Source organism: Diaporthe amygdali (genome assembly GCF_026229845.1).
Source record: "Diaporthe amygdali strain CAA958 chromosome Unknown NODE_46_length_305281_cov_63_574154, whole genome shotgun sequence".
Taxonomy (NCBI): domain Eukaryota; kingdom Fungi; phylum Ascomycota; class Sordariomycetes; order Diaporthales; family Diaporthaceae; genus Diaporthe; species Diaporthe amygdali.
In genome coordinates, this window is record NW_026517066.1 from 273143 (window position 1) to 298314 (window position 25172).

Sequence of the window (25172 nt, forward strand, 5' to 3'; positions counted from 1 at the left end):
TCTACCGCGTGAGAGAAGCTTCAACTTTGCTATATTTACCACGCCTCCCTCTCGGTTGGTACTTGGACCTTGAACTTATCCACCGGTACAATGTACAGGTAATGACCGGTTGCTGAGCAGTCGCATTAGAAACAGTGGCTCTGGTCCAGCCGTTGCCGTATCACAAAGCCTTCCCGCTGTGTGGCCGTGTGGCCCCGTGCCACGAGGCCGCGGGACGCTGCCTGCTGTGCTGCGACAGTGGCTGCAGTGCCGCGACATATATCCTATATCAAGGCCCAATCGTTCCATGGCACCATTCTGCCATATTCAAGACATCCACCTCCAGACTGCGCACACCGCGTGCAGTGTCTCAGGTCCCGGCTATTCGGTGTGGCCCGGATCGAAGCAGGCTGCGATCTAAGAGTCTAGGCATTGAAACCGATCGAGGGCCCGAGCTTCTCCGCCCGGCCAAGGACCAGGCCCCAGGCCCCAGGCCCCAGGCACCCTGGGCTCCAGCAGCCTGGGACCGAGTCCTATGACAGGTGCCTCGATTGGCTGAGCATACAGTGAGAAGAGCGGGCCTCTGGCGCTTTGGCCAGTAATCCGGGCTACGTACGGCGCCTAGTCACAGTAACGAGATCCGTCATGCCGAGTGGCATGCGCATCCCAGGCTGCTGGTCCAGAGTCTCAGCTGAGCCATCTAAACGCAGCAGTGCCCAGCATTGTCGCGCCACGGCTCCGAAGCACATCTTCCTTTTCCACCTGGTCCACGTTTCTGCACTAAGATAGATCTCTGCAAACAATTCAGCCTTTTAAGCTGCAAGAGGTCAAGCTCTAGACCCTTGCATTGATTCCCTAGCCCCCTCCGCTGGGCTCATCCTGGCTCGGGCCGGTTCTTCCTCTGAGCTGGCTGGGGCTTGCCGAGCCTAAAGTGTTAGGTTGGCCTGGTACAAGTGCCGCACCATTAATTCCCGCCCCGTCACATATTCCGCAGTGGATTTCGGGCCAGTCTTTGGAGTTGCGAATATTCACCGCTCTTTTGGCATTTGCCACGCAAGCCGCTGACCTGGTAGCCCTTTGCTTCGAGTTGTTTTGTGAGGACGGCGGCCGGATATGCGGGCGAGCGTGCGGCCAATCTCTCGCGCTTATTCCGCTCTCCTGTCACCTACCCCCGCCAGCCAGTGTTTTTGGTGTCATTATTAGCTGCATCTGACAATGTGCGGAGACCGTCCAAAGGTATGCAAGACATTTTGAGCGCCTGACCTGCCCTCCTGCAGTAGGGCACAATACCCAAAGGCTAGTCAATATTTAGCGCTTCTGCGATCATTGGCGCCGTCCAGATCGGACCTCCCCCGGATCGTCGCTCTGCAGTGGTGGGTTTCCTGGCCCCCAACGTTTCAGTGAAAGCCCAAGATCCGAGTTCGCACTCGGCTCCGCGGTGTCTCTAGGTAACACAGGTCCAGGCCAGGCCAGGCACGCCGTGCATGACGGCATAGTCACGGGGAGAGGGCTGGTATTTAAAGGTCCCCGAGGGTGGTCAGATGGGCGATGTAGGAAGTGTGGCGTTGTTTCTCAGGAACGTGGTGTCTTTCCATTTGCCCACCTCTGTGCTTACGCCTTTGTTTGATCGGCATGGGATCTTTGGGGTGCAGAACCCAAGTCAGCGGGTTTCCGTGGCTTGAGGGGAGGGGAGAGGGGGGGGTTGGGGGCAGTGGGCTGGCTGGGACGTCAGATGTCAGACGCGAGGCCGGAGGCTGGATGGGGGGGGCTTGCGTCCGAACCCGGGGCGCAGATGCTTTTGATGTCGGGTGAGTCGGACGTTTTTCTGTCTTGCTTGCATTGGTGCGATGGCGTCGGGTGCTGCGTCGTCGTTGGATGGGCTGCTTGCGATGCCCGGCCCGAGGGGTCTGCATGTTGGTGCGTAAAGCCATGTGGTCTCAGAATGCAATATATAAACAAGTCTACTCCCTATGTTGTGTGTCCGCCAATGTCCGTCCACTGTTCTCTTGTGATGTTCACGCACGGCGGGACAGCTAGTGGCATGCCTGGGATTGGATCAAATGCCCGCGATCGTTGCCTGCAACCAACGCTATGATACAGCCCCCTTCCCGCGGCCGCATCATCGTCGATGCTCTCAACGTAATTCGCATTGGTGGGCAGTCGCACAGAGCGGTCGCAGCCATGGCTGAGCTGGGCCGCACGCAGATCATGTAATCTTTTTCGCGCCCTGACGCAGTGCCTCGTTATTTGTGACGCCACACTGAGCCCCAATTTATTACGCGGCCCCCTTTCGTCCGGGTCTGCGTAGGCAGGCGGGTTCTCTCTCGTCGATGATGGGTGAGAAGAGAACGTGTGTGGTTTGGAGTGTGGTACCCGCTGGCTCCTCAAGAAAAAGAAAAAGAAAAATATAGGAGCCTGGAAATTTATCCACAGGTTTTCATGCCTGGTAGGTAGACGAAGACGTGTGTTTTACTCCGTGGTTATACAATGGTCGCGACATACAGCAGTCTGAGTAGTCCATGGGGCTTATCGTGCTGCTGTCGAGCTCCTCGCCCCTGGGAACTGGTGCCTTGAGAGCCCTTTCAGGGGAGCCATTGTCTCCCGATCGGCTTTGATGCGCGCGAAATACGAGATGCTAATTGGACTGACTGCGGGATTGCGGATTGTTTTAGCTCTCATATCAAAACGCTTGCTTCGGCCAAGTATGGTTCTTTTGGTGTCGAGGAAGAGGTGATCCTCGAAGTTATGCGTAGGGAATTGTGTTTCTTCCAAGTATGCCGGGAATTGTTACGTTCATTCAGGTCTCTAAATTTGTATACTTCAACGTTATTCATGTGATGTGATTCACTAGGTATCGAGGTATATCATACAGCGGGACGATTCTTTGATATGGCATTTGTCGACCTGCAGGATTTGCATTTCCTATCAAGTCTCGCCCGCCTTATAATGGCGATAGATTAGCCTCGTATTCTTTGGCTTGTAGACAATCCAACCTAGCATCTGGCCTACATAATTCTATTTCTTTGTAACTTCAATCACTTTCGTCTCGTGAATATGCCTATGAACAGAACAAAGCCTCGAAGCCAGAAACACCCTCTGACTTTCAGGTCCCATAGTTTTCCCTCCGAGGTGCATGGGTTCCGGAAATCTGCTGCTACTCCATCGGTAGATCGCTAAGCTACTACACAGGAACAAATTTAAAATAGTCGGTGGAATCGGCCCAGTATCCTTACATGTTACGGAAGGTGTGATGACACTCACCATCAGTGAGCTTCCTTATACACAGACGGTAGCAAGAGTGGAAAGCTGAAAAAAAAGTAAAAAAATTGTGGGAGCCTGTCTTACTTACATGGGACTCAAGGGAAAAAGGTTCACTTATATCGACTATCTAATAAGTTACCCCTGAAAAGTGGGACTCTGGGGGAAAGCTGACAGTTTGAAAGGTAACATCGTTAATTGAAACCATCATCAGAAGGATGAGCTATTGGAACTCTAGCGCTGTATTTCAGCAGGGGGCTCTGAGCTTATAAGTATAGTAAAAGGGATCAAACAATTGACCTTTCCTATGCATGAATCCACCAGATACGCATTAAGTTGCGCAAGATAATGTGGTTTCGCTTCTTACAGGTCGTAATACTTGGGGCGTCTGCAGTCGAGTGCAGCACCCATACCCGGGAAAATGCAACTTACGACTACGTAGGCAAGTTTTAATGTTCCTGCTAAGATGCTTCTTACGAGGCCACCTTTACAAAGTGACAACCTAAGCCTCTCGTTCTGACCGCCTCCTGTACAGTCGTCGGCGGAGGAACAGCCGGCCTCGCAATCGCAGCTCGCCTCGCCCCTCACTTCACCGTCGCCGTGATCGAGGCCGGCGGCAGCTACCAGGCCGACACGGGGAATCAGAGCGTCGTGCCCTACTACGCGCTGAGCCTGCCCGTCCTCGGGACCGACCCGGCCACGTACCAGCGCGAGCCCCTGGTCGACTGGGACCTGGTCTCGGTGCCGCAGCAGGGCGCGGGCGGGCGGCCGGTCCACTACGCCCGCGGCAAGACGCTCGGGGGCAGCTCGGCGCTCAACACGCTGGCGTACGTGCGCGCGTCCAGGGGCGCGCACGACCGGTGGGCGGACGAGGCCGGCGACGGGAGCTACCGCTGGGACGGCGTGCTGCCCTTCTTCCGCGCGGGCTGCCGCTTCACGCCGCCCGACCTGGAGAAGCGCAACGCGGCGAACGCGACGCCGACTTGGGACCCGGACGCGTTCGGCGGTGATGATGGTGATGGTGATGCTGCTGCTTCTGCTTCCGCGTCGGGGCCGCTGCAGGTGTCCTTTGGCAACTGGGTCGACCCTACCACCTCATGGCTCGCGCTGGGGTTGCAAGCCATTGGCATGCCGATTGCTCCCAAAGGCTTGAACAGCGGATATCTGGCTGGATTGGGCGGCTGGACCACGTCTACGATCGACCCGCGAGACGCCAGTCGCTCGTCGTCTCAGACGAGTTATCTGCAGGAGGCGGTCCGGGAGACCAATATCACCGTGTACTCACACACGCAGGCAACCAAGATTCTATTCGTGCAAGGAAAAGCTATGGGGGTATCTGTAGATACTCAGGGGTCGGAACACACGCTGAGTGCTGGGAGAGAAGTCATCCTCTCAGGGGGTGTTTTCCATTCCCCACAGCTTTTGATGGTCTCGGGTAAGTCTGTGAAAGTCGGTCTTTCACGCGGGAGTCTCTCCCTCTTTCTCCCTCTCATAGTGTATACGTCTGGCTCTAACACCCATCTTCATCAAGGTATTGGGCCCAGTGAAATCCTCCAGTCTTATGGGATACCGGTCATTAGCGACCTCCCCGGCGTAGGCCAGAACCTCTGGGACCAAGTAAGCTTCAACGTCCTGCAAGGCGTGAACACACCCACAGGGGGCACGTTCGTCGATTCACCTGATCCATCCATCAGACAAGCCACCCTAGCAGACTATCACAACGATCAAGCCGGACCATACAGCCAGGCGGGGGGCTACTTTTCCTTCGAGAAGATACCCGATTCGCTACGCAGCAACTTCTCCCAGGCCACCGAGGAAAAGCTCGGCACTTTCCCGCCAGACTGGCCCGAGGTGCAGTACATCCCCTTCGGCTTCGTGGCCTCAAACTCAACCATCGGCATTGTTAGCGCCACCCTGACGGCGCCCCTGTCCCGAGGCAACGTCTCTATCAGCTCCGCAAGCATGAAGGACGCCCCCATCATCGACCTGGGCTGGCTCACGGACCCAGCCGACGCCGAGGTCGCCGTGGCGGCGCTCAGGCGGTGCCGCGAGGCCTGGGCCGACCCGTCTCTGGACCCCGTCCGCGTCGGGCCGGAAATCGCGCCGGGCGCGGATGCGGTGACGGACGAGCAGATCCTGGCGTACATCCGCCAGACGGCGTCGACCGTGTGGCACGCGAGCGGCACCTGCAAGATGGGCAAGGGCGGTGCTGCAGACCCAATGGCCGTGGTCGATTCCCAGGCGAGGGTGTTTGGCGTTGAGGGCCTGCGCGTGGTGGACGCCAGCGCGTTCCCTTTTGCCATCCCGGCGAACCCGCAGAGCACCGTGTACATGCTTGCTGAGAAGATTGCAGACGCTATACTGCGTGGTCAATGAGAAGCTTTGTTTGCTGCTCAGATGGGTTTTTCTGTATTAATTATGCCTAGCTGTTGGACTGCAGACAGAACCTCCCTTTCGGCCCATGTGCACAAGTCTCAACGAATTCCCACCCACTTATCCGTAGAAGGACCGTCTGACCAGTGTCAAAACAAAAGCGATGTCGATCTTCGGAATCGGAAAGTGAGCTAGCCCAATAGACCATGGGACACTCTCTGAATCGTCGCATGTGTGAACATGTTGCCTTGTTCTTGGGCGGACTAGAAGTGCAAAACTGTCCCCCTCAACATTGACAGCGAGCCGCAATAGACAATGAGGAATGCCACCGTCCATAGAAACTAATTGCAGAAGCGAACATCACCAGAGGCGACCAGAGTGTTTCAACTTGGCAAAGTTCCTTTTATCCTGTCCTATGGTCCTCCCGGCCATCCTCCGCTTCTCGCTGTGTAACTTTGTATGGTGCATCGTGTCGTGTCGTATCATGTCGTATAATCTCGTCATTCCTCCGCCATGTTCCACATGTGCAAATGCGTCAAGTCTCACACTCGGAGACGCCTCCTCCTCCTCACCCGCGGGAGGGAAGCGCTGCCGTGGACATGCCCCCCGTGAACGCCACCGCTGATATTGCCTCTCCGCTACTTGAAGCAGTTGAACCGGCCGAGGGAGAAGCGCCAGGGCCCGCGACGCACGCCGTGGCGGTCTGCGGTGACGTTCGTGCCGAAGTGCTTTCCGCCGAAGCCTTTTGAGTAGAAGAAGGGCATTTTGCTCTTGAATAAAGTCGAGGAGTCTGAATGGTTTGTTCTGCAAATCAATTGAGGAGTCAGCAATGCTGAAAGGTGGTGGGTAATTGAAGAGAGGTTTGGTGGGAAGGAAATGTACCTTTATTTATCAAAGCGGCGTAAGTGGCAATCCTTGGTGTTCGTTGCTTCGGCAGAGTTCTAGGTTTGTGTGCAGATAAAGTTTACTCAGGGTCGCGCCAAGGACATTTAGGTGGGCAAGTGGATGGTTGATATACGGTTTATGTGAAGGACTGTTGAGGCAGCCGGCCAAGGAATTGAGTCTGCCATGGAAATCGACGTTGGCGCCCGCGGTGGCTGGTTGCGTCATTGTGAATCAAAGCAGGGAAGCTCACCTCGAGATCCCCCTGCGCAACGGCGACGGCTCGCCTTGGCAGGTGTGACCAGCATCACGAGGCCTGCAGAAGATGGCATGGCACGGCCTCAAGCCGGCTCATATCATAACGTCGCATTCAAAAATCATAATTTGTTTTCCACTGCGCCTCATGGGTTGGGCATGGTTATATGTACCCAAGAGGATGGCATCGCCATCTCCAGAGATACAGGAGAGACTCACCACCATTGTCTAGCCCAATAATCTAGGTAGATATATTTGATGGCCTCCAAGAACTCAACTCATGCAAGCCTTCCCGTTCATGATCATCGTGGACTCCTCGCTCGATTTATCTCCAGCTCAAGTTCGTGATGTGTCTTAGCGATCTGCTTTGCATCCGCGCTGATGACCTCAAGATGGATGCCAGTCACCACATTCGTGTCTATTAAGCACCACACACAGCACAATCCCCCCCCCCCCCAAAAAAATCATTTTCTCTGAATGCACGGGCACTTCGTAGAGCATGTCTGTGCCTGATGTCTATTCTGAACAGTGAGCCGTATGGAATTACTTAGCTCTTGAGCCAGAACCTCGCCAAGTCTCTATGCACTGCCCAATGGCTCAAACAGCCTTCACCCTTCAATCACGGGCCTTGAAGTCTCAAAACAAATTCCATGGTAGTAGCTCTTAAGTTACCAATCTCAGGTATTCCGACTGGTTCCAATGCAAAGCCGCTTGTAGGCTAATCTGATTAGGTGTAGGAACTGTGAAATCTTGTTGCCACTACTCTGACCATGACCATGTTTCCATCACATCTCTTCACAATCTCCTTGGTCCACGCATGCAGTATTGTCCTTTTCAGTAACATTTCGCCCGTTCAGAGCCTTTATGTAAATCTCGTTATGTTCGTTTCGTACGCTGATTCGATACAGACTGGCAACCCGAACATTGTACTCATAATGGCTTCCTTTGCAATAAACACATCAACTGCTCATTTCGGCCAAAAAAGCAATCACGGTCAGTATGAGGTTTCCAAGGAGTAATAATCTCGCTTCACTCATTTCAAAATCACATTGTAAATCAGCACGTAAACCCCGCCTGACCTCCAATTCCAGCTGGACATATCCAGCCTAGCCTTCCTGTTGTAGTTTCTTGATGGCTGTCAGTTGCGAATGAGGAGGTCGGGACGAGTCAGAAGATACATTTATAAGACTTTCTGCAAATCGAAACCACAGCAGAAAATAGCAACATATCAATTCAGCGGGAGAGACGTGTTTGAGATAGTCGGCGCTGACTCGCGCAGTCAGCGCTCCTATTTGACGACCAAGGGCTTCGGTGTAGTGGACCTCAACTATAAGCCGTACCTACACATCCATTAGGCATGCAATCTTTCGCCTCGCGGCGCTGTACAAGGTCAAGTTCTATATGTTGATGTAGCTCTGAATAAGGCCTTCGCGGGTAAGCATCATCCATTGAGAACCGGCTCGACGTCCTTTGCGGGTGGTTTGGAAAACTGGAAAGGGAATTATCTTCGGCCGCGACGAATTCTTTTGCTTGATACCAAGCCTGACTTGGCAAGAGTGTGCGGTCGTCGTGATGCCCTTCATTCGCTCTGGGTCCAGTCCTGGGAGAGGGGGAAGACGAAGGACACATCAAATGACAAACTGACCAATAAATACTCTCTAGAGGAGTATGGTAATCATTGCACAGGTTTTGCATGTAAGCCATCATCCATTACCGTGGGCATCTCACTTTTCAGTCCATTAAGACCTTGCAGCTGATGAGCGTTCTCAATTAACGAAAAAGTGCGACGCACTTTTGCGATGTCCAGATCAGAGATAAAACTCGAGGCCATAATTAGCGATTTTAAATGTTGAATAGTAAGCAATGCTAGGCGGCCTGGTTCTATGTATGTGCGAAGCGTGTCCGCGGCGGGCTTCTAACAATGTCCAAACTCCGAGCACTTTTCAAAACCAGTGCCTTAGGAACAACCTTATTCCCAATGATTCGATCACAAATCACTCAATAATATCCATAAAATCTATCATCCGCCCGTCTTCCATCAGATCCTCCCGAGCCAGAAGTCATTTGAATAAGGGGGTGATAGGCCAATGCATGGCTTCAATAGAGCATAACGACAAGTTGAGTTACAGCCTACCCGGAGCTCAAATGCGAGACGATCTTACTCAAACCGGTTGGCGTCCGCGGAAGCCAACCTAAAATGGCATCTTTCCCACCGGGCTCCGCCTTGGCGGCCGTCCAAGTCCGCACGACTTCGACTTCAACTTCAGCGTCCGCCCGACCGCCCGCGGGTCGCAAGACTTCTTTTCAACATATACTCACATATTCAATATCAGCGATGGAGGTCGTTCCCGAGGTAAAAGCTTGCGAGTCATGCGCCAAATCAAAGCGGAAGTGCGGAAAGGAGAGCCCACGATGTCACCGCTGCGCGTCACGGGACCTCGAGTGTATCTATCCACTCCCAACCAGACCAAGCTCGTTTGTACGGCTGCAGGACGCTCCTGTGCCAGTCCAACCACCCACCGCCATGGTCACGAGGGAAATTGAAAGGCCAGCCGATCTCTGGGACCCGAATTTACTGCTCTCATTTCCCCCAAATTCTCAATTCGGTGCCATACCTCGGCCCACTACGGAGCTCGAGTTGGCTCGGCCCACAGCACTACTCTCATCCACACCTGCGAAGCAGCTTAGTATCGATTGGTTTATGTCACCAGAGTCGTGGAATATAGAGAACGACTTGCCACATTATCGAGAAACCCCGATGCCTCCATCCCCCTACAGCCGCGTCGCACTCAAGACTTTCCTTACACAAGGCCAAGGCTGGCTGTCAGACTGGATCTCGACAGGTGGCAACACCTTCATCCACAAACAGCTCTATTCTTTCAGGCTACCGAGGATAGTGCAAGATGCGTACACGTCTGTTGCGCTATACATGTTGAGGACCGAAGAGAACGAGGACATGGTGCACCGAACAATAGAAGAGCGGTCGAAGCAGCTCCTCAAAGACGAAGAGAACCACAAGACATCGAGCAGCCTCGACCCCTTCGGCCATCTCTCCAGGGTCCAAGCCCTCCTCACATATCAGATCATCTGCCTCCTCGACGGGAACATCCACCTGCGCGCCCTCGCTGAGGAACGAGTGCCAGTCATGATGGCCTGGCTCAAGCAGATGCTCGAGAGCGTCGCCTTCGCGTCCCAGCTCACCCCCGCCGGCACGACCGGGGCGCTGACGGCCGCGAGGGGCCTCGGGCTCGGCGTCGTGGACATCATGAGTGCCGCGACCCCGGGCGCGACGCCGCCCGCCGCCACGTGCCCCACCTCGCAGGAGGAGATAATGTGGCACACGTGGATCTTCGGCGAGTCGGTGCGCCGGACATGGATCTTCGCTCAGGGGATACACATCGTCTACACTGTCGTCCTGCAGGGCTGGGCGATCTGTCCCGGTGCACTGTCGTTCACAGCTGTGGCTGGTGTCTGGGACGCGCCATCGAGCCATGCGTGGAATAAGATGTGTAGGGAGAGGGATGTGTCGATGAATACTCCACATGAGATAGAGAGTTTCTTGGACAATGCTAGGCCGGAGGATGTTGATGAATTTACAAAGTCTCTGCTGGAGGTCACCTTTGGAAAGGCGAAGATGGAGAGGTGGGTGGATGCCGCTTCTTAGAAAGGACTGTGATTACGACCTTACTTTAGATTTTGTACTTTACACCCAACGCCCATAGATTTACATTCAACTCAAGTCTCCCAAGAAAGAGATTTTCAAGGTCCCTTCTGACGTTAAGATTGAATTTGGCATTCTTTTTCAGATACCTTGGTTTGAATTCCCCATCTGAAATAGCTCATCCCGGCTACATCGTTTCCCACAACATCGGAAGTCATGATTTAGGATCGGAAAGACGGAAGGACCTTGGAAGCGCCCTGATCACATTACTCTACGCAATCCAGGGCTGACTTCACTCTCCACTGTCCATTTTGACCCATTCAACTTACACTGAACTTTCGAGTCAGTTGCAACGTCAGCCGACAAAAACCATCCAACCACTACCTTCCCCAAATCACAGGAGAGTGTGTGCTACTCTTTAATCGCAAATTACTGCATTGAAATCGAGTACTTGACTCTCTTCAGCTTTACAATATTCTTTTAGCTCGAGTTGGTGTCTAGGTACTTTCAAGCTAGCAGTTGTTACTTTGAGAAAAGCTGGTGGAGAAGTTGCTCACGGAGGCCATCACCTTACCTGTATGTCCCCGTCTGCCTGCCATTCTCAGATCACCTCCTTCGGCAACTTTCTTCTGACTCAAACTAGACCATCCTTTTCCTGAGTGAGTCAACCCATTCCCTCGTCTTTCACCATTTCCTTATTTCTCAAACAGGTGATCGATCCGGGTACTCAAAGTCAGCCAACAAGATGTCTGCAAAGCGAGAAAGCGATGGCGCCGAGCCGAGTCCCAAGAGACAGAAATTCAAGTTGAGGGGAGACCTCCGCATCCTCCAAAATGGAGACCAGTCAGATTGCACCTTGATCGCAGAGGACACCAGATTCACTCTTCACTGAGCAATTCTGGTTTCTAGAAGTGGCCACTTCAACAAGATATTGAACACCGACAAGGTATTTCGCTCTGAATCACCCACCTCACACATTCGCTGACCGTAGTTGGACAGGTATCGGGGAAGAAAGACAAAAGGAAAGTCATTACTATGGAACCACATAGCGCAAATGACATCAAACTCGTCCTCGAATTCATTTACGGAGCTGGAATGATCGAGATCGTCGAATACCCTTCTACCGACCAGCCACTGATTCAAAACTGCATCCTACTCTACAACCTTGGCCATGACTTCGAAATTCCTGACCTCACGAAATACGCCGAGAAACACTTGGGCTTCTATTTAAGCCGGAAGTTGAATGAGATTTGCATCTATCCTTTCTCAGAGGCCGTGAAAGCCGTAGGCCGAAACAAATTTATCGAAGACTTCGAGGCCGGAATCAACGAAGCTGAAAAGGTCTGCCTGGCGGACCGCAAGCTTCCATTATTCATGCTCGTCGATTTTGCCGTTGTTGGCAGGGACGTGCTCTTTCGTGACCCAACACTTCGTTGGGATGTCAGCGAGGATAGTCTACCCAGCAGCTTCGTGAAGGAGGTGTTTTTGGCCCAATTCCGCGGGACTTATCACACTACATGGATGAAGAATCTAATGGTCAAGCCTGAGAAGGAAATCCAGAGGCGTCGGAAGTGCGTTGGCTGCGGAGAGGGTGTCTCCAAGGAGGACAGGGTCGTCTTCAATCCGTGGTCTGGAGTGAGGTTCCCTCAGAGATACCAACAGGTCTGCTGCGAGGAGTGTGCTCAGAGCATGGACCAGGGACAGGGCGCTGGCGTTTCGTGGCGAGTTTTCGATGACACTGAGGAGTAGCGGGCTTTTCTTGTTGGGTCACTTTTGGTGCGGATTCCTACCTACATAGACTTTAGGGATCAATTACATGCTTCACCGGACCGGTTTTGGCGCTGACTTTCGTATTGCACATTGGCGGTGGCTTTTGGGGTCTAGTGGATTAGTTGGCTTTCAATCTCTGCCGCGCTTTGAACGTTTTACACTTAGGGCTAAACAGTCAGGTCCCAAGTCCTTTTTTCAATGCAAATATTATCCTTAGTTCCCAACCCTGACATGGGTTAGACAAGTAGCAAGCCCTTGCACACTGGTGATTGGTATTACAAGATGATTCAATATGCTTTGCGGTACTCGATCTGTTCTATAACCTAAAATAAACTTAAAGTTCGGTTATGGGTTTTGAGGCTAAGATATCTTTGTGATATGTAAAATAGATAGAGGCGGTCAGAAGAAAATAGAGCTCCTGTAGGCTAATCATATTTTGAATAAGCAGTTATAGGATAACCAGCAATGAGATAATCTGCCGTAAGGAATGATTTCTCTTGGGACAACCTTTCTTGGGATGACCGCAATAGGATAATGTCCTGTAGGATGATTGCCTGTAGAACGACCTTTTACATGCAGAAATTAATAATTTGTTCTTTGTGGCCTCCAGCTCTGCAAAGTGAGTTTTCATCCCAAGTCAGCAAACAAACCATTTGACCTTCACCGTGTGCAGCCCCACTGTCAACATTTTTCCATGCTCAACTCTCTCTCACTTCTTCCTCGTCTTCGTCAATCCTCACTGGGACTCAGGATCACCGTTCTGCAGGTGTTCAATTCGCCAGCATGTCGTCTAACCTAGTCGTGCCCTCCCACCCTCAGCGCCAAGACGGCAACCGTGTCGCTGAGGGCCGTCGCCGTCGCCATCGCCGTGTGCTAGTCTCCCCGTCCGCTGACGGCTACCCACTTACCACCGAGTCCCTCCCGTCGACACTCGAGTCTGGTGCCGAGACGCCCATTGTCAAGCAACAGAACCTCGCCGCCGCCGTTCCCGCTACGCGCTTCTCTTCCGCCGACGTGGAGGCCTTCAAGTCCGGCAAGTATGCCGACGCCAAGGTCATTGCAAACGGCAAGACCTACAATGTGCACAAAGTCGTGGTCTGCAACCGCAGCAAGTGGTTCCGTGCTGCCTTCGAAGGTGGCTTTACTGTAAGTACTCTGATGGCTCCTCTGTGCCACAACTCTATGGTTAACTTGGCTAACTTCTGCTCTAAAGGAGGGCCAGACTAGTGTTGTCGAGATCAGCGCCCCGGACAACGTCGAGCGAGTCCTCGAGTTCCTCTACAGCGGCGCAGTCGACCTGAGCGATGCCGCCGACGCCGATCTGATGCTCATGGCCAACGAGCTGTCGGTCCTTGGAGATTTCTACCTGATTGACGAGATGAAGACCTATGCCAACCAAGTCCTAGGCCAGTACCTCGGCAAGCACCTGTCGGCCATCTGCCAGATGGGCAATCTGGCAGACCTCCCCGCTGAGTACCCCGTCCAACGCTACCACGCTGTCCTGATGAATGGCGAGCCTCAGACCAGACGTACTCCAGCCTCCCTCCGTGGCTCTCAATTTCGCCTATTTGAGGAGGAGGGCTTCGTCGACCGTCTGTGCACTGCTATCCGTGCTGCGTACGCTATCCCGTCCGGCATTGATGCTGTCTACGTTGACTTTGTCTACGCCGCCCGGATCCACACCTTCAAGAACGAGAAGATCAGGGACCTGAAGGAGGAGATCCCCAAGTTCGGAAACGACCTCCTGAGCGCCATGATGATTGGCCCACGCTCCTCGGCCTTCAATGGCAACAAGGCGTTCGAGCAGTGGAAGGACGGCCTTGTCAACCCCAAGGAGCCTCTCGACATGACTGGCGGATTCCCTCCGACCGTGTCCCAGATTTCTCGCTACATGGGCGATCCAGGATTCGGATTAGTGAGCCAGACAGGTCATACCGGACTTCAGGATATCGTGGATTAGACTGATGAGGTGTCTTGGGCATTGTTGCAGAGCGTGGGGTACCTAGGTAATTTTCGGGCTTAGGTCATAACGAGTCGCCCTGACCAGTTGCCCTTAAAAGAGGCGTTGCTTTCAAAGCCACGGTCTTTGCCATACGCAATCAATCAACCACATTCTTTTAAATACGCACACCTATGTAACTGAGTCCGTTGAATGGCTGCAGGCTATTCAGAGCTATATGTTTCCATTGATTATCTACGCAGTAAGCCTGACTCAACTAGGTTGAATCGTGGTAAGGAAATACTTGTCGTGATATGTGTTCGCTACGACGACGTTGTCGCAGTGGATTCGGTTTGGGACGCAAAGTTACAGGGCCCAGCACGATTGAGACTGTGAAGTAATAATTAAGCTTGGTAAGTAAAGATGAAGTAGTCTTGAGGACTTGCCCTCGGATAGAGCTAAACAATCAAGGCAATTGGTGCAATATGCGAGAGAAAAATGTTAGGTTTGCCTGAATCGACTGTTTGTGTTGATCCCAGTGACTTCTGGTGGTCTAGGTGCTCTTCTAGTAAGTCTTGGTGCCGCGATCCTACAACCCTGCCTGGTAGAAAGCCTCATAATTAGCCCCATCCATAGCCACCACGTCCAACACGTCCGCTACGTCCGTCACGTCCGTCACGTCCACGACCCCAACCGGCATTGGTGGGCGAGTCATTTGAGCCAATTGGAGTGTACGAGGGGTTGACTTGCCGGTCTTGCCACTTGCCAAAAGTATAGTTGCTCTGGAAGGCATTTGATACGGACCCAGTCATAAGCGCCGTGAGAACAAGGTTTCCAAATTCGGGTACCACTTGATCTTTGACCAAAGACATAAATTCCTTGTTCTTGAACAAATGAGTACGACCAGCGAAGGCAAAGTCCGCGAAGACTTTTTGCGCAGGCTCGACTGGCCTAGCCTTGTCAAATGCGTTCATGACGGCATCGCAAAAGCGCTGGGGAAACTCCGTCTCTTGTTTAAATCGTGTCTTGTTCGCTGCGTCGGAGGTGTTGATGTTGCAGATTTCCGTGAGAAGATTTCCCAGGTATAATGTCAGCCGCTTTAGGCCATACAGTTCCATGCTTGTCAACTGAAAAAAGTCGCCAAGTCTCAGCAGCTCAACGCTGAAACACGTGAAGCTGCTAATCGATTTCACGCATACTTTTCAAGCAGCCATAAGTAGCTCACCCAGTTTTTCACAACAGCCCACCTAGCTCTTTCATTTAGCCTACCCAGTATATAATTTTAAATAAACTTTACTAATAAAACTATATACTTCGCTAACTAATTATAAAACTACCCTACTCTACTTTATATAATATATAAATTTTATATTTACTATATTTATATAAAGTATATTAAAAAAATTAATTTCCTATATTTAAATATTTTTCTTTTTTTTAATAACTTTAGCCTATTTACCTTACTTTTTATATACCTACCTTACTTTTTATTATTTTAAACTATATACCTAGTTATATTATATTCTACCTATTTAATAGCTAACCTAATATATTATATAAAATAGCATTCCTTAATTATTATAAAACTAAAATAAAACTTTTATTTTTTTTTCCTAATATCTTTTAACTACTAACATTACTAAATTAATAACCAACTTAACCTTAGCTTATTAATATTAAAAAAATAAAATTTTATTTATATAAACATATTTTTATATTAATTAATACTTTAATAAGTAAAATAGAATATAAATTAGTAATAGCTTATTAAATTACCTTAAAAAGTAAATAGTTTTAATATCTTCCTATTAGCTTAAAGTTTAAAAATTATAATCCTTATAATAATACCTATAAAGTTAATTAAAATCTAATTTTCTAAAATTTATTTAACTTTTAAACTAAATATAAAAAATATATAGTTAATATTACTTAAATTTAAAAAGATTTTACCTAATATTATATTACTATCTAATATATATTTTTTAGTTAGGCTAAATATTATAAAAAAAAAGTAATTAAAAGGTTTAAAAAATATTTAAAAGAATATAAACAATAATATAAAAAAGCAATAAAAAAAAGTTAATATAAACCTAAAAAGCTATCTAAATTAATCAAAATTAATTATCCTTTTTCCTTTATAATTAAAAAAATAAAACTTAATATAAATATATCTTATTTATTATTTATATCTTTTTTATTTATTAATAGCCTTATAAGTATATTTATTATTAAAAGTAGCTAATAAGATCTATATAATTATTAACTATTTAAATTACTTAGTAAATATTTTTTTATAAAAACTGCCCTTTTACTATATTATTAAAAGCAATATAATTTTCAAATCTACTAATTCTACTTATCTTTTTTTATTATTAATTCTTTATAATAAATCCCTTATTTATAAATAACTATATAAAATATTAATAATTAATATAAAATTCTTAATTACTAAAATTTTTAAAAATACCTGCTTATTAAATGTTTTCTAAATAACTTAACTAAACAAAGTTATCCAGTTAATATATCAATAAATAATTATTATTGTATTAAGCATATATTATTTTTTCCTATAAAGACTATCTATTTTTAAAATCCTAACTAATTACTTTTCCTTATTATAAATACTACTTTTAGCACTAACTATTATAAATTACTCCTTATCTATATAATCAAAATTACCCTTTACTATTAACCATATATATATTTATTTACATTTATTAAAAGCTAAATAATAAAGAATTTTACCTAAATATTTTAAATATTTAAAAACTAAAGTATTCAATATAATTTTTAAATTATTAATATTAAAACTATAAAAAGCAATATGTGATAATCACAGCTAGTTCCTAGCTGATAAACTTAGTAAGCGGGTTTATATTTAAGGAATATTTAAAGTAGTAATATTTTAAGCAATATATAATAATAGTAAATTAAAAGCTTTATAGCTATTTTAAGTAAATACTTAGATTAACTATTAAAAAGCTATCCTAAGCTAATACTATTTACTAATAATAAGCATAATTTATATAGTTTATCTCTTTAGCTAAAGCAATAAGAGCATTACTTTTAATAGTTTATTTAAAGCGTTGCTTATTTAAAGCAATAAAAGCATTAGATTATTTAAATTATTTAAAGTAAAACATTGCTTTAGTTATCTTAATTATCCTTTTACTTTATTATATAACTTATTTTTATTATATAGTAAATCTTTTTAAGCTTACTTTACTAGCTTATAGGGTTTATCTACGCTTTTAAGGAACTAATAATACTCTTTTAGTTTTATTTTTATTATATTTATAATATTATTTCCCTCCTTTATTGCTTTTTTATTCTTAAAAAACTTAAATAAGTTTTTTTCTCTTTTATTTCCTTTTATATATTTATTATATTTATTCTACTAATAATTATATTATTATATATAGAAAAACTATATTTTAAGAAATCGGATTAGCATAATTAATTATTTATATTTATTAAATTATTAAGCTTTAAAATTATACTTTATTCGTTTTATTCTATAAAAAGGTAGTTTTATTAAATAATAAAAAATATTTTTTATTATTCTGCTTATATTAAATAAGACAAAAGGTATAATAGCTTTAAAGTACTAATAAGTGCTTATAAGTTCTAGTTTTTCTTATTTTTTTATTTTCTTTTTTTTAACTATTTTTTTAGTATTTTAGATTATTATAAAAAAAAAAAAGTTACATTTTTAAAAGCTTAAAGCTTAAAAAGCTTTATATAAAGCTTATTATTAAGTAAATAAGGTAATAGCCTATTTAAATTATTTACATTATTAAAAGGAATCTTTAATTTATTATAAAGCTAATTTAGTAAATAAAGGTTTAACTACTTTAAATATATTTAAAAAGGCTAATTATACTAAAGCTATTAACTAAGTTATAGCTAAAAAGTTTAAAGCTATTTTTAATATTTAATAAAATAAAAGTTTTAATATTATAGATTAAAGTTTTATAATAAAATCTATTAATATAGATTTTTCTAGCTAGTTATTTAATAATATATTTAAAATACCTTTTAATAGTTTATTAAGTTTTAAATAAGTTTTTATAAATTATTTTTATTACTATAATTCTCCTATTTAACTAAATATTCCATTATTTTCCTATATATTTAATAATTTAAAATACATTTTACCTTATATTTTAATTTATAATTATTAAGCTTAATACTAATAGCTAATATTATATTAGCTAATATAAGTTTTAATATAAAAATATAAAAAACTAAATAGATTTTTATTTCTTTTAATAGCACAAATTTATAATTTATTTTTAATATTTTTTCTTTAATTTTAAATAGTTTAATCTTTTTAAAGTTAAATTTATTACTAAATTACTTAATTTTAATTTATTTTTTATAAAATAAATAAACTATATTTTCTTTTTTAAAAATTAATCCTTTTAACTTTTATTAATTTACCTATTTTACTATATATTTTTAAATAAATTCTAAATTTACTATAATTTTTCTATAAATATCTTTAATTTATTTTATATAATTAATAGCCTATAATACTTTTATATTAAAAATTAGGTATTAATAAATATCTAAATTAAATTTATAATTAATATAAAATAATAAAATATTAATAATATATATATTTATACTATTATATATAAATTATACTAATAATAGCAATAATACTTAATTATTTTATTAATAATTAATATAATAATATATATATTATTTTAATATTTAGTTAAATTATTTTATTTACCTATTTATTTATAAATATACTATTATTAAAAATCTATATTTAGCTTTTAATTATTTTATTAAAAAAAATTAAAAGTTTAATATAAATAGTTTATTTTAATTAGATATAATCTTATTTAATAGCTTATATTAGCTAATAATTATTTTAAAAAATATATAAATAAGTTCTTTTACTATACTAGCTTTTTTATAAAGTATAAAGTATATATATTTTATAAATTTATCTATTATAACTAAAATACTATTATAGCTAACTTTTATTATTAATTCTTTAAATAAAAAAAGCTTAATAATAAAGTTTAAGCTAATTAATTTTTATAATTTATTTAGTATTAATAATAATTATAATAGCTTATATAGCTTATATTTTATAAGCTTACTTTTATTATAAAAGTTATATTTATTAATAATTTAGGCTACTTTTTATCTTATATTAAAAAAGTTCTAATATTATTTTAGCTTTAAATATATAGCTTAAATACTTTAATAGCTATATACTAATACTTTATAAAGTTTTTTAATAACTTTTTTTTAAAAAGCTATTAAAAAGTAATATTTTCCTTTATAAAATAGGGTTTTATTTATATTTTATAGCTACTTCTTTTTATTACTTAGAATATTTTTATAGCTTTATTTTACTTAATTAAGTTAATTTATAATAAATTATACTTAATAAGCTATTATAATTTATTACTTTAATAAGTTATTTTTTAATTAATTTATAATAAACTACCTTTTTAAATATTTTATATTTAAGCTTTTATTTAGATTTTTATAAAATACTATATAAGTTTTAAGTAAAACTTTTTATTAATAATCTAACTATTTACTAAAAGTATTTACTTTTTTATTTTTAAATCCTTTTTAATATATAATTTTAGTATTAAACTATAAAAAGTATTTTAACTATTAAATTTACTATTTATTAAATTTCTTAATAATTATAAAATATATTAAGTTTTTATAATTTATAAATATTTATATTTAATATTTTACTTTAATTAAATAATATTCCTATTTTTTAAATACTTTAATAATTACTATTAATTCCTTATTATATATTAAATAGTTTAGTTTAAGTTTATTAAGTTTTTATAAAAAAAATATAATAAAGTAAAATTATTTTTATTTATTATATTATTCTAATTTTCCTTTAATAATAAAGTTTAAAGCATTAATACCTATATTATAAACTTTTTTAAAGTTTACTTTTATAAATATAAGTTTTAAAAAAACTTATTTTTTAATTTTATTAAATATATTTTATTTTTCTTTTCCTTATTTAAAAAGTTAATCCTTTTTAATAAAATTAATTAATAATATAAATAACTTTTTATAATTCTTAATATATTATTAATAAAAGTTAATATAACTTTAAAAGCTTTTAACTTTTTTAATATTAGTTAAGGTTAGCTAATCCTTAATTACTATAATTTTAAAAGCTTATATTTTAATTTTTTTTAATTAAATTATATATTTAAAAAAGTTAACTTTTTATATATAAAAGTAACTTTTTTTTAATTTTATTAAAAGTTTAATATTTTAAAAAGTTTAAAAAACTTAATATATATATTATTTATATTATTTAAATATTTTTAAAAAAATTAAAATATTATTTAAATAAATTATTATAAAATAATTAAAATATTTTTATAAAATATTATTAATTATTACTTAAAAAAAGGCAAATATATTAATAAAGTTAAAAAGTATAACTAAATATTTAAAGTAATTATACTTTATTTTAAAAGCAGTTTTCTATTTTTCTTTATATTTTATTTTAATAAAGTTATAAATATTTTTAAAATTTAATATTATAAATTATTATATTTTTTAAAGTTTATTATATAATTCTTTAATAAGTAAAAAAAAGTACTAATTTTTAATTATAATTTTATTAAGCTATTAATAGTTTATATAAAAATATAGCTTTTTATTTTTCTTAAATATAAAAAAAATAAAATAGCTTATAAGTAATATAAATAGTTAAATATATCCCTTTTTTAAATTATTATTAAAGTATTTTTATAATACTTTAAGCTATTCTTTATTAAAGTTATAAATCTTATAAAATTTAAGGTAACTTTTTTTTTTTAAAAGTATTTTATAATTTTACTAATTATATTTAAATAATTTAATATTAAATATTACTTAAAATAACTTTAAATATTTTTAATACTCTTTTAAAATTTATTTTAAATTATTTATTTTTTTTTATTATTATATAAAATAAATAAACTTTTTAAATAGCAGCTATATTATTTTATAATATACTAAATATTATTATTTTTATATTTATTATAAAGTTTTTTTTAAAAATATAACTATAATTCTTAAAATTTTTAATAAATAATATACTTATTTAAATATTATCTAAATTTCCTATATCTACTATTATACTATTTAAGCTAGCTATTTTATTTTTTTTTTAATTTATAATAAATTAAAATACTATTATTATTTATTTAATTTATTTAAAAAATTAGCTATTTTTATTTTAATAACTAAATCCTTTTTTTATTTTTAAAAAAGTTTACTATATAAATTTATATAAGCGCTAATATTATAGCTATTTTTAAAAATTAAATTTATTTCTTTATTTTTAACTTTTTTATTTATTAATTAATTTTAATAAATTTAGCTAATAGTTTAATTAATTTAAGAATTACTTTTTTTAAATTATAAAATTCCTAATATAATTTTATATTTTATTATATTTATAATATTAAATTAAATAATTTTCTTATAGTTATTAAAAATAATTAGTAAATAATTAGTTTTTATATTAATAATTTTATTTTTATAAAATATTTTTTATTTATTAATAATACTAAGTATATAAAGTTTTATTTTCTATTACTATAATATTTTATATTAGTTTATTATTACTAATAATATAAAGTTTTTTTATACTTTACTATTTAAAAGTACTATAAAGAGTTATTATTTAATTTATAATATAATTTTTATATATTTATATTTTTTAATATTTATTATATAAAAAAACCTTTTTATATTAATTAAAGCTAGTTAAAGCTTATTTAAATTTAGCTTTAATTATTTTTTATTATCTAATTTTTTACTAAAATTTTTTTAATTTATTAAATAGCTTTTTATATAAGCCTTTTTACTACCTTTAACACTTATATTATAGTAATAAGGTTTTTTAATATTATATTTTCTTTATTAAATAGTAAAATTATATTAAATTAATAATATTAGTATTAGTTTTAAAGTTTTAATTTAAAGTATATTTAATAATTAGTTTGTAGATAATACTTTTATAGTTTAGAGTTTTATAAATAGTATAAGGGGTAGTTTATTTAAAGTTTAAAAATTATATATTTTTAGTTTAGGGAGTATTATTAAATGTTTTAATATTATAATTCCTTTTATTTATAAAGCTTTACTATTTTTATTATACTTAGCTATTTAAAAAAAAAATCCTTTTTAATTTTACTTATATAGTATATCCTATATCTATTAAAAATATATAAAGCTTATAAAATTTCCTTATAATTTAAATACTAATAATATATTTAAAAGTTATTATTAAAAAAATATATTAATAATAATATAAAAAGTTTTTTATAAATTATTAATATTATTATACTTTTATTTTATTTTAAGATTATAATTTAAATAATACTAATATTAAGTACTATAAAAAGTGCTTTATTTATCTACTTATAAAGGTTTTAGTTTTTTAAATTTAAAAGTACTATTTAGTTAATATTAATTATAATTATAAATAGCTTTTATTTTATTATTATAAAAGTTTTTTAGCTTTTAAATGCTTTTAAAAATTATTTTAATACTTTTTTATTTAAAAAGTGCATATTATAGTTATTATTATAATACACTATTTAGCTTATAAATATATAGTTTTTTATAAGTTTTTTAATAGCTAAATTAGTTTATTATTACTTTAATACTAGTTTTTAGTTATTCTTTTTTTTATTTTAATAATTTTATATAAAGTATTCTTTTTTATTATAATTATAATATTTAATATTCTTTTTAAATTTTTTTTAAATAATATTAAATTTTATTAAGCCTAAATACTACCTATTAACTATTATTTATAGTTAATATTATTTTTTAAAGCTTAGCTTATTTTATTAGTAAAAAAGATATATTAGGTTTTACTCTTTTTTTTTAAATTTACACTTATAAATTTAATTATTAATTTAAATAGCTAATTTTATATATTAAATAAAATTATTTAATTAATTTAATTTAAATAATTTATTCTTTACTTTATTTTTTAACCTATTATAAAATATAAAAATCTTTATAATATTAATATAATTAATTTTAATATAAATTTAATAAAACTTTATAATATAAGTTATAGTAAATCTTTTTTAATATAGTTTTATAAGTTTTCTTTTTATTTACTATTCTTTATTTAGATTTTAAAAAAGTAATTTAAAAGTAAGCTTATAATTTTTAAAGTTGCTAAAAATATTTTAAATTTCTTACTTATATTATTTAAACTTATTTTTTTTAAGGAAATTTATAAAATAAAGTTTAAACTATATTAAGGCTTATTTTTTTAAAAAGGAGGCTATATATATAATTTATTTTTTATTAAATTAATTATTAAGGCTATAAAAGTACTAATAAGCTTTAACCTAAATAAGGTAAGCTTATAATTATTTTAAAAAATTATTATAAAGGGTTAAGTTAATAAGCTTAATAAATTTTTTAAGTTTAACTAAAATATTAATAATATTAATAGCACTTTAAAGTATTTTAACTTTAATTTTAAGTTTTTTTATTTTATTATTTTAATTAGCCTATTTTTAAATATAAGTATAAAGTTTTTTAATTTCTTTAACTATTTTAAAGTATTAAGCTTATAAAAATTTAAAGTTATTATTATTTAGCTTTTACTAAAAGTTTTTTTAAGTATAGCTAAAAAATATATTAAAATAAAAATAGTAACTATATAAGTTATTATTTAAGGTTTATATAAAATATTTAAATAAAAGCAGTTAAAATATAATAATTATAATTAATTTTTAGCTAATAAACTTAATAAATAAGTTTATATTTAAAAAATATTTAAAATAGTAATATTTTAAGTAATATATAATAATAGTAAATTAAAAGCTTTATAGCTATTTTAAATAAATATTTAAATTAACTATTAAAAAGCTATCCTAAGCTAATACTATTTATTAATAATAAATATAATTTATATAGTTTATTTCTTTAACTAAAATAATAAAAGCGTTATTTTTAACAGTTTATTTAAAGTATTGCTTATTTAAAGCAGTAAAAATATTAAATTATTTAAATTATTTAAAGTAAAATATTATTTTAATTATTTTAATTATCTTTTTGCTTTATTATATAACCTGCTTTTATTATATAGCAAATCTTTCTAGGCTTACCCTGCTAGCTTATAGGGTTTATCTGCGCTTTTAGGGGATTAATAATGCTCCCCTAGTTCTATTCCTATTACATTTGTAATATAATACTATCTATATAGTTTATCTAAAAGCATAAATTATTATATACTAATAGCATCTCTTTAAAGCATTTAAAGCCAATATCTATTATACTAGCTGCATTAATAACAATACTCTCTTTAATAAAATTAAAACTAATTTTTAAAGTATAATTAATACTACACTTATTAATAAAATATATAATCTTAAAAATAAATTCTGTAAAAAGTAAAAAAAAGTACTTAAAGAAAATAAAGCCCTTTACTATATTAAAATAACCTAATTTATTTATTAGCTTACTAGTATTTATTAAGCCTTTTTTCCCTACATTATATATTTTAATATTTTTTATTTATTTACTATAAAAAGCCTTTATTAATACTTAAAATTATAGCTAAGCTATTAAAAACAAATATATAGCAACATAATTAGCACCCTTACTTATTTCCAAATTGCTATATTTTACAGATTTAAAGCTATATTAGTATATAAAGCTATATTATTTTTAAAAATATTATTATATTTAATTTAACTACTTCTTAATTTATTATTTATTATATCCTAGCTTGTAATATCTCTTATTACTAGCTATTATAATAAAATAAAGGTTTTAAATTATCTTAATAAGCTATATATAAAAGTATTTTAGTATATTATAGGCTATTTATATACTTATAAAACCTATACTATTATAATAAGTAAAAATATATTTTACCCTATTAATTTCTATTTTTATTAATATTAGTTAAATTAAATTATATAATAATAAGTATTTAACCTTTATTACCTATAGCAATATATTAATAAACCCTTAATCTAATTGCAAGCTCTTTTACTAATAAATAATAATATTAGT

At 37.1% G+C, this 25172-nt stretch overlaps 5 protein-coding genes across 5 annotated transcripts; 4 read left to right on the plus strand and 1 right to left on the minus strand.

Moving 5' to 3' along the window:
- Positions 1–3229: 3229 nt before the first annotated feature.
- J7T55_007732 (uncharacterized protein) lies at positions 3230–5613 on the plus strand (the record flags this gene model as incomplete). The annotated part of the gene is made up of 3 exons (XM_053134629.1): positions 3230–3245; positions 3773–4672; positions 4769–5613. The coding sequence occupies 3 exons, from the start codon at positions 3230–3232 to the stop codon at positions 5611–5613; spliced, it is 1761 nt and encodes a 586-aa protein (XP_052987705.1).
- Positions 5614–9082: 3469 nt separating this feature from the next.
- On the plus strand, positions 9083–10411 carry J7T55_007733 (uncharacterized protein; the record flags this gene model as incomplete). The annotated part of the gene is made up of 1 exon (XM_053134630.1): positions 9083–10411. One exon carries the CDS (start codon positions 9083–9085, stop codon positions 10409–10411), a length of 1329 nt encoding a protein of 442 aa, XP_052987706.1.
- A 742-nt stretch (positions 10412–11153) lies between these two features.
- On the plus strand, positions 11154–12157 carry J7T55_007734 (uncharacterized protein; the record flags this gene model as incomplete). The annotated part of the gene is made up of 3 exons (XM_053134631.1): positions 11154–11251; positions 11318–11354; positions 11408–12157. 3 exons carry the CDS (start codon positions 11154–11156, stop codon positions 12155–12157), a joined length of 885 nt encoding a protein of 294 aa, XP_052987707.1.
- An 804-nt stretch (positions 12158–12961) lies between these two features.
- On the plus strand, positions 12962–14138 carry J7T55_007735 (uncharacterized protein; the record flags this gene model as incomplete). The annotated part of the gene is made up of 2 exons (XM_053134632.1): positions 12962–13324; positions 13392–14138. The coding sequence occupies 2 exons, from the start codon at positions 12962–12964 to the stop codon at positions 14136–14138; spliced, it is 1110 nt and encodes a 369-aa protein (XP_052987708.1).
- Positions 14139–14737: 599 nt separating this feature from the next.
- J7T55_007736 (uncharacterized protein) lies at positions 14738–15235 on the minus strand (the record flags this gene model as incomplete). Its single annotated transcript, XM_053134633.1, has 1 exon — positions 14738–15235. The coding sequence occupies one exon, from the start codon at positions 15233–15235 to the stop codon at positions 14738–14740; it is 498 nt and encodes a 165-aa protein (XP_052987709.1).
- Positions 15236–25172: the final 9937 nt, after the last annotated feature.